The 14,063-nt window shown below is 44.3% G+C and overlaps 1 protein-coding gene across 1 annotated transcript; it reads left to right on the forward strand.

The window, feature by feature from the left end:
* Nucleotides 1-230: 230 nt before the first annotated feature.
* Nucleotides 231-10,948, forward strand: LYPD3 (LY6/PLAUR domain containing 3). Its single transcript, XM_063140447.1, has 5 exons — nucleotides 231-347; nucleotides 6,239-6,370; nucleotides 7,686-7,856; nucleotides 8,780-8,920; nucleotides 10,399-10,948. The coding sequence occupies exons 1-5, from the start codon at nucleotides 284-286 to the stop codon at nucleotides 10,899-10,901; spliced, it is 1,011 nt and encodes a 336-aa protein (XP_062996517.1). The 5' UTR covers nucleotides 231-283; the 3' UTR covers nucleotides 10,902-10,948.
* Nucleotides 10,949-14,063: the final 3,115 nt, after the last annotated feature.

The following is a 14,063-nucleotide window of genomic DNA, read 5'->3' on the forward strand; positions in this document are numbered from 1 at the left end:
TCCTGACACAGGCATCGCCCCAATAACCCGCTTCAAAGTGCTGAGGAAGGGAAGTGCTTGGGCCCAGGGCTGGAGAGGATGCATGAAAAAAAAAAAAAGCCTCCAGGCTGGCATCCTAATACTGAAGGAGGTGTGCCTCGCCGAGGAGGCAGTGACGTCCCACCCCAACTGTCTGCTCATATTTATTGCCTTGGCTTTATATTTCAGCCACTGGCAGCAGCAGAACGCACTCAAGACAGGTGAAAAGGATCTGAAGTGAGTCTGGAACTTAGTGAGCATAGCAATGGGCACCCACCTTCAGCTCCGGCCCTGGATATTTGTCCTGGCTCTGTTGTTCTTCATGAAAGGTAGGTAACCTGGGAAGATCCCAGTCTTGACTGTTGGTAGCGATATTTGCGACGGGATAATAAACCCCATTCAAACAGAGATGTGTGGCTGGTTCTTACTACCCACAGAATCTGAATCAACCCTGGATTTAACAACAACGCTAAGTACGTTGTAGAGTTGGGGACCCTGTGTTGATGAAATCATAGGATCTCCTTACTGGGATCTGAGAAAAGTATGACGGTTTCACCATTGCATATAGTGCAAGGGAAAATGGGGTTCAGAATTAGAGAATGTTAAAATGACAGTGGCATGAGGAGAAAGCTCATCACCTCTGTATTATAGAAGATGGAGTTGAGCTGTGCGTATGGGTGTAGATTTGCCTGTATACATATTTAGTAGCATATAATTAATTCCTTTAACAGGGCTAAGGAAAACCTCTCAATTAATGACATCTCATATGAGTTTTAACTGATTAATCAATCGAGTGATTCAAAATGCATAATTTTACAGATAAGTTAAGCAATGGCACTAACGAGGTGGAAGGGAGCAGACTTTGTTTTTATATAATGCACACATACGTCCCAGCAAGAATGATCTCAGAAGAGGCATCTTTCTTTGCCCCCCATTCAGGAAGGAATGCCTCTTTTAAGACGGAGCTTGCCACCTGAAGTTGTATTTAAACAATTTACGTATTACGCTCCGGCTATTGGGCGGTATAGAAATGTAAGAAATGTAATCAATCAATAAATAAAAAATTGCTCCCTAATGAATGGGGGAGGGACCTTTTAAGTCTATCAAAACGTTAGTGATCCATTAATCCAATCACCCTATTCCATAGTATTCTCGGTGATGGTTCCTGCTGTGGACTTTTAGGCCTCATCTACACCAAGCAGGATATTGCAGTATGAAAGTGGTATATAAGAGGCAGGAGCCACACTACTGCTTTATAGCAGTATTGAAGTGCACTGACAACTGTTGGGGCCCATTAACACATACCATATACTGCTTTCATAGTGCTGTATCCTGCTTGGTGTGGCTCCTGCCTTTTATATACCACTTTCATACTCCAATATCCTGCTTGGTGTAGATGAGGCCAGAATCTCTTATGCAACCTTCTCCCCATTATGAGGTAGGAGAAATGGCCATTTATTCAGAAGCTGGGAAGTGAGGGAACTGAGATGACCTCATGTAGATCACCCTGAGGGCAGGATGAAAGGGGGGTCGTTTAAATACATTTGTACTGAAGACACAATAGGGAACCTATTTGCTTTCATTTCTTTCCCTTCCCATCACAAAGGTCTCTCAGGGCGGGTTGATTTAATCCAACCTGGTTTCACTTTATCCTCATAGCAGCCATTGCAGCGCTGAGAGATGTGGTGATGTATCAAGTGGTAACATCATACGATCACATAGGCAGCCGATCATGTGTAGTTTCCAATCGTGGTGAGGTGAATTTTATCACATATCTCTGCGCATGATCAGAAATCTGAGGAAGAAGGAGCAGGGCAAAATTCGCCTCACCTCACAGCTAGATAGCAGTCAACCATTTCTTCAAGAGGAGATGGTACACTCACTGTGGTCATTTGTACTGTGTAACTAAGCCACCCAGCTGATAACGTTTTGAAAATAGGACATTCTAAAATAAAAGAAAGTTCTTCTTCACACAGCACAGAGTTAAACGATGGAATTTGCTACTGCAAGATGTAGAGATGAGCATCTTTAAAAGGGTCTTAGGCCATAGCTAGACCTAAGGTTTATCCCTGGATCGTCCAGGGGTCAAACCTGTTCATCTAGGTGACTCACAAGGGATCCAGTGCTCAGGCAGGGGCGAACCCTGGATGATCCCAGGATAAACTTTAGGTCTAGCTGTGGCCTTAGACACATTCAGGAAGGAAAAAGATATCAGTGGCTACTAGTCCTGATGGCTATACTATCAGTATCTGAATATGAGTTACTAGGAAGACAAGCAGAAGGGTGCTATTGCATCCGTGTCCAGCTTGTAGGCTTCTCATAGGCATCTGGTTATGAGGACCCCCCAAAACTGACATCAGTGACTGTGGCATCCCATTTTTGTCCTCTTCCTCTTCACATTTTTTGGGTACTAGGAGCACTGCCAAGCAAACTACTGGCTGGGGCTACAGCTGCCCATCATTTTCTTTTCCTCAGAATGCCTCTGAGGCCTGGTGCACCTGCCCACCAACTGAGGCCTAACGTAATTAGGCCCAGAAGCAATCTAGAACAATCAAGATGGCGGACAGCTTCAGGCTCAGACAGTATTTCATGTCACAATGTGCCTGCCCCATGAACAAATGTTTAAAAAGTGGGAGGGTGTGGGGGCACCTTACCTAGGGGCTTCTCAAACCTGGTGCAGCCCTCCCTCTTAGTATCATAGAAGTATTTCTATGGGGCAAACCGCACCATACAAACAAAAACATGTGTAAATACAAGATGCTCTCCCCAGGGGCTGTCCACTTGACGCCTAGCCTGATGAGTTTTAGGCGCCAGTCTGAGAGCTTTTTTTATTATTATTTGCCAGGCTCTTAATGAGTAATAAACTGAATGATGATGATGATGATGATGCTATGAAGTTTTTGTTTTTCGGGATTATATTTTACTGATGCTATTTTTCATTTTATTTTACTGTTTTTGAGTTTAGGTAATTTTTGTTTGGAAAGAGAGAAAAAAGCCCTAGTGGCTACTAGTTTTGTAAATGAAATCTGCTTCTGAAGAAGGCATTTTTGCATTGGGAAGCAGGGCAGAGAGAAAGTTCCTTAACCCTTTTACTGCCCACTATTATTAAACCTGTGATAGGAAAAACCGTTTGGAGGAAGGCTCAAAGTGGGGAAACGACGGGTGTTAAATGCACCGCCCCCACACCTCCTGCAAAAAATAAAAACCTCGACAACCAGAAACTGCATTTGTTTTCAAATTCTGCCTGATTCTCATTGCTGTGAAACATGTAATTTGCTCAAATTGGAGAGCAATCTAGAAAAATTGCTGTGAACTCCTCCCAAAGAGGTAGTATTTAGCATAGCTACAGCAGCAATAAAACTAGAATGCTAGGCTGAATCGGGATTCTCAATGGGGTGACTTTGCTTTTCAATTTAGGCCAGCTCTTTACGTTTACAAAACTTTGTAGGTTGTATATGTGATGGTGCCAAAAAGGCATTAACAGCATGCCGTCAACAGATATCCCAGTCTGAGGAGGGGTTTTGCAATAAGGTAACTTAACCTCATTTGGGGAAGTCATTTTGGCTAGGGTGACCATATGGAAAGGAGGATGGGGCTCCTGTATCTTTAACAGTAGTGTGGAAAAGGGAATTTCAGCAGGTGTCATTTGTAAGCATGCAGCCCCTGGTGGAATTCCCTCTTCATTGCAACAGTTAAAGCTGCAGGAGCCCTGCCCTCTTGACCAGATACAAATGAAAGCAGGGCTCCTGCAGCTTTAACTGCTGTGGTGGAATTTCACCAGGGGCTGCATGCCTACAAATGACACCTGCTGAAATTCCCTTTTCTATACAACTGTGAAAGATACAGGAGCCCTGTCCTCCTTTTCACATGGTCACCCTAATTTTGGCCTGCTCCATTAGTGGGAATCAAGTCATCCACCTGTAGGGTATATTAGCCTGACAAGTGTAAGATGGATTGGTTTGGTTTGCTAAGTAGAGAAGGTGTAACCATATTGGTTTGTGGGAGCAAAACCAATGAGTCTGGTGTGACATCTCACCCTGCTGGGAAAGAATGTAACCCGGTGGACCTGTTTGCTTGCTCAATCTGCTGTCCAGGATGAATGTTGATGTGCAATTTCAAGGCCTCTGTTGCTCTCCTTCCTTTTGTTTCTTTATCTGCACCAAATCCTAAATCCTTAAGAGAAGGTTGTGATTTACTCAGCAGTGACAGAAATGCATTCCTTATGAAGTCAAAAAGATGTTTGAGGCTGAGCTCTGACATTCAAAAGAGACATTAGGCCTAAGCCCTGATTCAGTGTAGCAGTTACATGGTGCATAGGTTTCAGATGGAGAACAATTTTTTTCCCCCTCTCTCAAAATACTAGGACCCGGGGCCATCCCATGAAGCTGATTGGTGGGAGATTCAGGACAAATAAAAGGAAGGACTTCTTCACACAGTGCATAGTTAAATTATGGAACTCACTACTGTTGTCCCTCAACCAGGAATTTAAAGGCCCACTACCCCAGCGCGTTAATAGCCAATCAAACACATGAGGCTGGAGAATACACTTAATCCATTTATTTCCGATACTGCAGTATGGGGGTGCTCTCCTGATCCACAAAATTGGGGCACCCAGAACAAAGGAAACTCACAGTATATATAGGCCCTAACTACAAGAGGGTCTCTTTCTAACCTTTTCTATTGGTCAGTTCTAGATTAGCAAGTTAAGTTAAATTCAGTTTTTCAAGTTAAGGTGCACAAACTCAATGAATCATAGGTTACATTCGATGCTCTATTGATTAAAAGTTTTCCCCTTTGTCTGCTAGCACATGATGTCCACCATTAAGGATTGCAAATCTGGCATGTAGCCACTTGTAGCCACCTTTTGGCAGAGAAGCCATCTTTAACCCTTGGCACATTACATTCATCAGAGGGATGAAATATCTCCCTGGGGCTAACACTACCACAAGATGTAGTGATGGCCACCAATTTGGATGGCTTTAAAAAGGGGTTGGATAAATTCCTGGAGGCAAAGGCTATCAATGGCTACTAGCTCTGATGGCTGTGTGCTGCCTCCAGTATTCGAGGCAGTAAGCCTGTGTGCACCAGTTGCTGGGGAACATGGTTGGGAGTGTGCTGTTGCACCATGTCCTACTTGTTCATCCCTGGCCGATGGCTGGTTGGCCATTGTGTGAACAGAGTGCTGGGGGGGATCCGCACGTCGCTCCCAGAGCGCTTCTATGCGGTCCCAGTGCACCCCGAAAACTATAGTGTGACTGCCCTGTAAAAGAAACGATGAAGAGCCGTCCATGGCGCCGCTGCCGCCGACGAGGAGAGCTCTCCGCTGGCGAGGAGAGCTCGGCAAAAGAAGGCGGGGTGAACTCCACCCCGTCTTCTTTTGCCGAGCTCTCCTCGCCAGCAGAGAGCTCTTCTCGTCGGCGGCAGCGGCGCCATGGACGGCTCTTCATCGTTTCTTTTACAGGGAAGTCACACTATAGTTTTCGGGGTGCACTGGGACCGCATAGAAGCGCTCTGGGAGCGACGTGCGGATCCCCCCCTGGACTAGATGGACCCTTGGTCTGATCCAGCATGGCTGTTCTTATGTTCTTAAAACCAATAGTGTTCTGTGGCATCTTAAAAGGCTAACACATTTAGAGCCAATCCTATGGATCTTCAAACTGAAAACAAAACAAAACCTACAACTCCCAGCATTCCCCAGTCAACCATGCTTCTTCCTGTCTAAACATGCATAGGATTGCACCCTTGTTGTGGCATTTGCCGTGGCTTGAACCACAGCAGCTGAAATGAAATTCTATCTTCATAGCCAGTTTTATCTCTTTATCCTTTTCAGGATTTTTTATTATTATTTTACAAAACTTCTTTAAAACTGAATAAGTCCAGAAAATATAGAACATGTCAACGTTAGGGGTTTGAAACTTTCAAGAAAGTATAAAATAAGTTTCAATAGTGTGAGAAGTGCATACTGGTGGGGCAAAAGTTTTTAAAGGCTTTAAGTGCCACAGCAATCACATCTTTTTGTAATGTTATCTCATAACCAGATGTGATCCCAATTTTTCCAAAACCCCATTCCTGTATGTGCTTAGAATTTAATTTCTTCTTATCCATTGATAAAATCAAATAAATTGACTTACTAATCATTTCAAACTAGGAGACACGTATGAGTTCTGACAAAAAGAAATGTTTGAAAAACCATCTTTCTACCCCTTCCTATCCTGTACAGGTTCTCTGACCCTGGAGTGCTATAGCTGCTTAGACCTGGGCGATGGTGGCTGCAGTCAAGAGAAGACAAAGAAAGTGGTGTGCCCAGCGTCCTCCCACGTGTGTGTGGAAACTGTGGCTGCTGTCGGATGGAGTGAGTAGGCGACTTCTGAAAGGAGAAGTGCTCAGAGCTGTTCTGCATTTCTGATCCTTTCCCTCTATTCCCAGGTGTTGGTTGCTATTACTCAGTATTTGAGGAGGAATGTACTCTGTCGATACATGCTTAAAGGAATACTCTGTTACTTCACATCTTCCAGGGTTGAGCCCTTGCACTGAACAGGTTCTGAGCTTCTAATTAGTGGCTCAAATCATATGAAGTCATGATGGGAAGACAAGATCGCTAAATTCTGCCTGTAGCTTTGGAGCTGGGGCAAACTTCAATGTATTAGGGCACAACCCTGATGAGAAAGCCAGAGGCTGCTCAGTATCCTTTGCAGGGCAGCCAGAGCAAGGAGTGAATCATGTCAGCTATGAGGAGGAGGGAGAATAGAGCACAGTTTCTGGGCTCTGAGGTTGGAGCCCTGGTTCCAACCTCGGAGCCTAGAAACCAAAATATCCTATGTCCTCCCGGGGCTGTCTAGACAATGTATGATTGCTCCCTTAGAGAAGGAAGGTAGGGATTGAGCTTCTGTTCACTGCCTCCCTTCTCTTGCAAGTTGAACAACTAGTTTCTTCGCATAACATGAAATTAAAGATGTTGTGACGATACCAGTGCTTTAAGGATTAGGCAAATCCATTGAAGACAAATTTACCTACTATGGTTAACCAGTTAGGTAAATGAAGCTGTCTTGTACAGAGGCAGTAAACCTGTAAATTCCCAGTGATACGCAAAAGGAGAAGCCATCTCCTACTTTTCCTGCTTGCAAAAAAGGGGGAAGAAAAGGTGATGGCCCAACCAGTGCTGGTTTCAGCCCACCCAACCCCAGAATAACCTCCCCAACATATTGTCCATTAAGAAATGCAGCTCTTGACAGAAAAAGGTTTCCCACGTCTGTCTTAAACATCTTAAGAAAAGGTAGGGGAAGAACCTAGCTCACACGCACACCCATCCAGGGCCAGCCCTACCATTAAGCAGAGTGAGCTAGTTGCCTAAGGTGGCAGTTGCTGGGAGATAGCAGAAAGGTGTTAGAGGAGAGAGCTGTGTGCCATTCAGCCAGCCCAGCACCTCCAAAACTAGCCCACTGCCTTCAGGTATGGGACAGGATATGCCACTGCACTTGGCTGGCAGTAAGATTCAACTGCCAGGCCATTCAGCTTTTGTACATGGAATCGGAGGGGGTGCCATCTTGTTCTTGGCCACAGGCAGCAAAATGTCTTGGGCCAGCTCTGCAGCCATCCCCAGTAGACCAGTTTATGCAAGCTGCTTCTTCCTTATCTCCATGTAACCTCTTTGTTCTGCTCATTTACAGGTCATGGGGACTTCTCGGTTGGTGAAAAGGGCTGTGGCATGGGCAGGTGGGGCACCAACGACAAAGCAGTAGACGTACACGGCATCCTTGCTTTCTCCCAGTTGCGCCAGTGCAACAGCAGCCTCTGCAACTCCAAACTGGACATCAAAAGCCTGGAGCTGCAACCCATTGGTGAGAATATGGGTCACAGGCAGGGATGGAGTCCCTCCTTTAGAAGAGTACAGGAGCTACTTCTCCCGCTGCTATCAAAATGGGGAGCAGTATGTCAGAATACTTTACAAGCATCCTTGACACCCAGTTTTGAAATGTTCTTGCTTATCAACATGGGTTCCTACCTAGATTTGCACCTAACCATGTCCAACGGCTACTAGTGACCATTACAGTGGCTTGTGTAAAACACACAACCCGATTCTGAGCAGGCTTAAACAGAAGTTGTAGTTCTATTGTTGGATTGAGACTTACTTCCTAGAGGTGATCCAACAAAGACAGAACTGAATTTGAGGATACTAGGACATTTAGGAAACTGTCTTATAGATAGTCAAGCTTCGGTCCAATTAGCCCAGTCTTGCTAACATGGACTGCCAGTGCCTCTCCAGGGTTTCAAGCAGGAATCTTTCTTAACCCTACCCGGAGAAGTCAGGGATTGAACTTGGGACCTTCTGAATGCAAAGCCGGGGCTCTCCCACTGAGCTACAGCCCTCCCCTGAAGTGCTAGCATACTGTAGAAGTGCTAGCCTGGTTCAGTGGTGATTGTGCATGATCTCATCCCCATGGATAGGGGGAAGGCAACTCTATGGGAGGAGAGGGAGCCTTTCCCAGGCACAGTGATGCTCGCCCATCACTTATTGCTTGAGATGCATCTCTAAACACAGTCCAGTTTAAAATCGATTTAACCATGCTTTCAGCTTCTCTTCAGCAACCCTGGAAATTGTAGATATGTTTGTTTATTTATGTATTTATCATTTTAAGAAACTATAAACTGCAAAGAATCCTCTATTAGCATCTTCAGAATGTTCCCCATCACATGCACAGTCGATAGCCTGTGGGCTGGCCCTCTGCCCATGCTAAAATCAGGATTTTTGCTTGGTTGCTAGGCAACGAGAGTGCAAGGGTTCCAAATGGCGTGGAATGCTACAGCTGCACCGGCAAAGAATGTTTGATCGACAACTCTGCCATAGTCAAGTGCTACGACTCCTTCCAGGGATGCTTCCATGGCAATGTTACAATGAAAGCAGGTAAAGTCTCATGCAGAACATCTAAGATGTCTGCTCTTCCCTTTGGCCAGCTTAGATTCAAGGCAGCCTCCCCAAGTTTAATTGGCTCCTGGGGTTTCTTATTGTTGATTATTAGAATTATTCAGATAGATGTGTGCTTGTGCGTGCGTGCCTGCAGTTGGTTTAGATGTAATACCTTTTTTTATCCTATGTACAATTCTGTATTTTTAAGGTTTTCAATCTTTCAAAAATGCCCAGATCAACTTTGGCTATTGGGCAGTATAGAAATGTAATCAATGCTTGAAATGAATGAATGAATGAATGTGGGCCTTGTGAAGTCTGGCAGGTAAAATGCTGGCTTTTGTTACCTGTAAGCAAAACTGTGCTCATGTTGCATTCTTTTGAACGATGTAAGGGGTGTGATAGAGTGGGGAAGAATGTGATTCTTGCCCCCTTGTTTAGGGGAGAGAGTTAAATTGGAGTGAGAATAAGGGACCTCATGATCAAATTGGCATGGGACATCAACTGGATGGATTTGGGCTGATGTTAGCACAGGTAACTTTGGCCCAGCACCATGAATCTCCTCCACTGTAGCCGTCTCCTTCTTTCCTCAAAACAAATTATGATGGAAGCAGCAGCGATGATAGGGAAACTGTCCAGAAGGAAGGCCCTCTTTTCTCCCAGTTATCTGCTGTGCTAAAATGACAGCTGTCCAGGTGCCAGGATCCCCTGGGATACATAGTTTCCATAGGGCACTTGACATTCATGCTAAGTATTCAGAGTTCTAGAAAACTACATTTCCTATTGTCCCCGGATCTTAGGATTCTGTCATAAGCATACTAGATGCCAGGGAAAAATGGAAGACCTGTTGTTGTTGTTGTTGTGAGTTTTGAAAGAAGAGGGCAGAGTTCAGGGCTCAGAGAACTCTGGGAGGCATTTGTATCCTCCAAATGACCTGGGGAAAAAACCCTTATTTTTTAATTGTTTGGAAAATCATTCCCTCTAATAGCAAACCTAGGTGGGTAAGAGCTGGCAGAAACTGAGCCAGCATGCTCAAGGGAACCATGAAGTTTGCAATAATATGTTTAAAATATATATTCAGCCTTTTCTAAAGCACTACGTTTACATTTATCTATCATATATTCATCTTTCACCCGCCTGGTTTTCTTTTTAAAGGAAAGGTTTTTAAACGGTTGTAAAATTGCTCTAGAGATTGCTACGAGAGGGTTTGTACCTATCTATGGTTGTCCACACCCAGCAGAACTGTTTTCCCCCAGAGCTTGAGCTAGAATGGAGCACTACCTTTAGATAGTCCTTCTCCAACATGGTGCCCATTGGATCATTGGCTGGAGATGATGAGGGTTGCAGTCTGATACATCAGAGAGCCACCAGATCAGGGATGGCTACTTTAGACTGAATACAATGAGAACACTTCCCAATTGAACCTATGACTCGCCATGTGTTATGACTGTCTTCACCCTGCTTTTCAACTTTTCCAGGCAACTTCTCACTGACCAGGCCTATCAAAGGCTGTGTCAAGGATGAGGAGTGCACTAAGATGACGAGAGGAAGTCCAGCCATCACCCTTACGGGTTCCTGTTGCTCTGGAAGCCTCTGCAACGTTGACCTCTCGAACAAAACACACTTCTCTGCCAAGATTCCTCGGCTCGCGATTCTGCCTAACAGTACTGCAGCCTCCACTACCTCCACTGCCACCACTGCAAAGGTTCCTGGCAGTGGGGCAGCCCCTTCTGTTGCCCACAAGCCAACTCGTTCCATTACTATGAGTCCACCGAAGCCTGATTACCCCGGCCACAACCACGACCATGACCACGATCATGACGAAATCAGCTCTGTGAGAGATGAAAAGCTGTTCAACGCTGTGCGAGTTGAAGAGCGAAAAAACCAACAAGCTCAGTTGCCCTATGGCCCAAAAGGGGCCTCAGCAGGCCTAGGTGGGTCAGCCCTGCTGGTCTTGATGCTGGCTGGGTTGCTCCTGTGAAGGAAAATTGAGGAAATAAAATGATATTGAACTGTCTCCCTTCCAATTACAACTTGCCGTCGTATTTTGATACAACTTTTCCCACTCTGATTAGGCTTCAGCCTACATATGTTAAGCACCATGTTTTGATACAAAAACTTTTGCTGTTAACTATGGTAAATGCCCTACATAATGCCTTCTGCATATTGGAAGTGTGTTCTCATCAGACACTTCTCTTTGTCTTGCTTTTCTGGCAGTCATGTTGTAGCGCATGACCGGGAATGGTTAGAGCCTCCTGCCATCTTGTAAAGCAAAGTTCTGTGTTGCATTTTTATGCAGCAAAAGTCAGTTCAGCAATAATAAGCCTTCTTGTGTGCTCACTATCTAACATGAGCCCACTTGGCAGCAACACAATGGTAGCCAGTTTGTACTCATCGTTCTAGACTGAGTTTTCCTTGGGTCATTCTCAATATAGCTCACCACATACGTTTCTTCTCTTTGATGAGGTCCACTGCTCTCTCCTACTCTCCATCTGCATCAATCTACCGTGTTAGAGTTTTAAGAGAACTGTATTAACTAATGTAGGGTTTGGGGCTTTCATGGAATGACACAGGACTGCTAAGGTGGCCAGTCATATGCAAGCCTCATAAAAGATGGACTGATGGACCCACCCAATCAACTTGGAACCAATGAAAATCATCCTTCTTGTCTAGACTGTGAAGTGGACTGTTCCTTGGAGAGTATATATACTCATCCCTAACTCCTCCATCCCTTAGTATTTGAGTATTGATTGGGCAGGAAACTAGCCAGAGTGTGTGGTTGCTCTCTTTCCTAAGTCACTGCATTGCAGGGTAGCTAGCAAGCTGAATACTCTCACGCTTTCGTTCTGCAACAGGCTGGCTACTGATACTGCAGAAATCATTTAAGGTAGTCATCTAGAGCAAAGGGCCACTGGTTCCTCTTCCTTTTTTTCTAATAACATTTTGTCTTCCCAAGAGAGTCAGCGTTACAGAGACTAGGAAGCCCCGCATGCCTACTTGCCAACTTTTGACAGAGGTCAGGAACAAGACACACTTCTTTTAAGTCGAGCAAACAAAGGTGTGAAAGCCACCAAGTCCAAAGAAGAAGCTGTTTATGTAGGACCGAGTGACTTAGGCTGTAGCTAGACCTAAGGTTTATCCCAGGATTGTCCTGGGGTCAAACCTGTTCATCTAGGTGCCACACAGGGCATCCAGCGCTCAGGCAGGAATGAACCCTGGATGATCCTGGGATAAACCTTAGGTCTAGCTATGGCCTTAGTCCCATCAAAGCATTTTTGGAATGGTGAATTTCAAAATATGCCCAACATCCAGGAGGCAGAAGCTTGGGTTCAGTTTAAAGCTGAAACGTCAATATCTGCAAACATTATAAATGAATTTTGAAAATTAGATTTTGATCCTGAAATTTGACATTTTGAGTTCAAGAATCAAAATCTGAAGTTCAACAGTTGTAGCTTTTTCAGTACTCCAGTGTGTATATGCTGACTGGTTCAAGGGATGAATGAAATCGATCTAAAAATCACTCAGGTTTATTACAGTCAGATACTGTCAAATATTGACTATTATTATTGACTGGTCAAATACTGACAGCTACTACTACAGAATCTTCAGGTGCTGAATATTATCTATTAGCACACGCTGAGAATATTCACCTTCAAAATTTGTAGAGGGCAATTGTAAGGGCTGGAGTTCATTTAAGCTTGTCCAGTACTGTTCAGTCAAATCTTGAGGTGATGACGACGTGCCCAGGACCCATCAACAGAGCACCAGATCGTGGGCCAGACCATATGGTAGATCAAACTGGGTGACTCACCCCCACACACCTCCCACACCTGCCCTGCAAGAGTGGGGAGGGGGTACCACTTGGATTAGATGCCTCATAGAAGTGCTAATTCTAGGGAACATTAGAGGCCATTCAAGTTTGCTGTGAAGTCCTCAGAGCCTTTAAAAGCACTTTCTTACAGCTTTCCTAACCCACCTGTCTTCAAAGAAACCATGTCTCAGTGCAATGCAATGTCGAAGAACTATTTATACCTGCGCTCTTGGACTATATATATTTTCATGCTCTCACCAGGCCAATGCTCCTCTATGTGACACACATTGAATCCACTGGTGCCCCCATGCTCTGCAATACCACCTTTCCTGACCTCAGCTTCCCTTGGGGTCCTGAAGCAGACAAAATGGAGGATTCAGAGGCTTACATGTATCTGTTGCTCACCTGTAAATAGTTTCACATTTAACTCTTGCCAAGGCAGGAGATATCAGGGGAAGCCTGAGCTAAGGAGGTGTAGCAAATAAAGGGATTGCAATTTGGCTGAAGAAAGCCTCTATCTGCTTCTTTTTGTTCTCGCATTTTATTTATCATTATGGTGGTTGTTATCTGTGATCCACGTGCTTTACTGAATGACATAAAAAGGGAGGTCTCAGCCCCACAGAGTTTACCATCTAAAATAAAAAGGTGCTTTGGGTTAAAAACAACAACAACAGACCCAAACAGGAAGGAAAAGTAATAGAGTATTCAGTGGACACCTGGGACTTGTCTATATGCTTTAAATACCCCATCGGGGCTGCGCAGTTGCGCCCCATCGTTTATATGATGCAGCCACATCGGACTTTTTCTAAGTGTCAATTTGCTGTGACTCTTCCCACTGCTCTGATGTCACCAGACTTGGTACTGGAAAGAGAATAAAACTATGGTGTTCGATGAAGTAAATAAATGGTTTTAATAGTTTTCTTTCAAAAATAATCCAACAATTAAAAGAATAGTAAAAATTGTGTATTGGGAGCTCAACGTTCCGGACCCAAAGTGATCGTTCCTCAGGAGCTAGAAGTCAATACATCGAGGTATTAGAAAGCTGCACATATTCAATATTTTCACATTAAATATATATATCAACGTATCTTGAAAAAACTGGAACAACACCCATTGTTTGATGATTTATACCACAATATAGACCTGCCCTCATAGTTTTCATACTGAAACAGACTTTGAACATTATGCACATTGTGTGTATGGAGTTGTATATAATTTAAACATTATGCATTTATAACATGATTGAAAATTATCAAGTCCTTCAGACCTGGAATTTCTCCATATGGCTTTAATAGTTCTATGTAAATTCTTAATGCCTTCTTTTTTCTGTTT

The sequence above is a fragment of the Elgaria multicarinata genome, chromosome 13, assembly GCF_023053635.1.
Source record: "Elgaria multicarinata webbii isolate HBS135686 ecotype San Diego chromosome 13, rElgMul1.1.pri, whole genome shotgun sequence".
NCBI lineage: Eukaryota > Metazoa > Chordata > Lepidosauria > Squamata > Anguidae > Elgaria > Elgaria multicarinata.

Excerpts from the sequence above, each read along its gene's own strand:
- LYPD3 (XM_063140447.1), top strand. The coding sequence starts at position 284 with ATGGGCACCCACCTTCAGCTCCGGCCCTGGATATTTGTCCTGGCTCTG. Across the intron at positions 348-6,238 it reads TCTGTTGTTCTTCATGAAAG|GTTCTCTGACCCTGGAGTGC; the intron begins GTAGGTAACCTG and ends TATCCTGTACAG. Across the intron at positions 8,921-10,398 it reads CAATGTTACAATGAAAGCAG|GCAACTTCTCACTGACCAGG; the intron begins GTAAAGTCTCAT and ends CAACTTTTCCAG.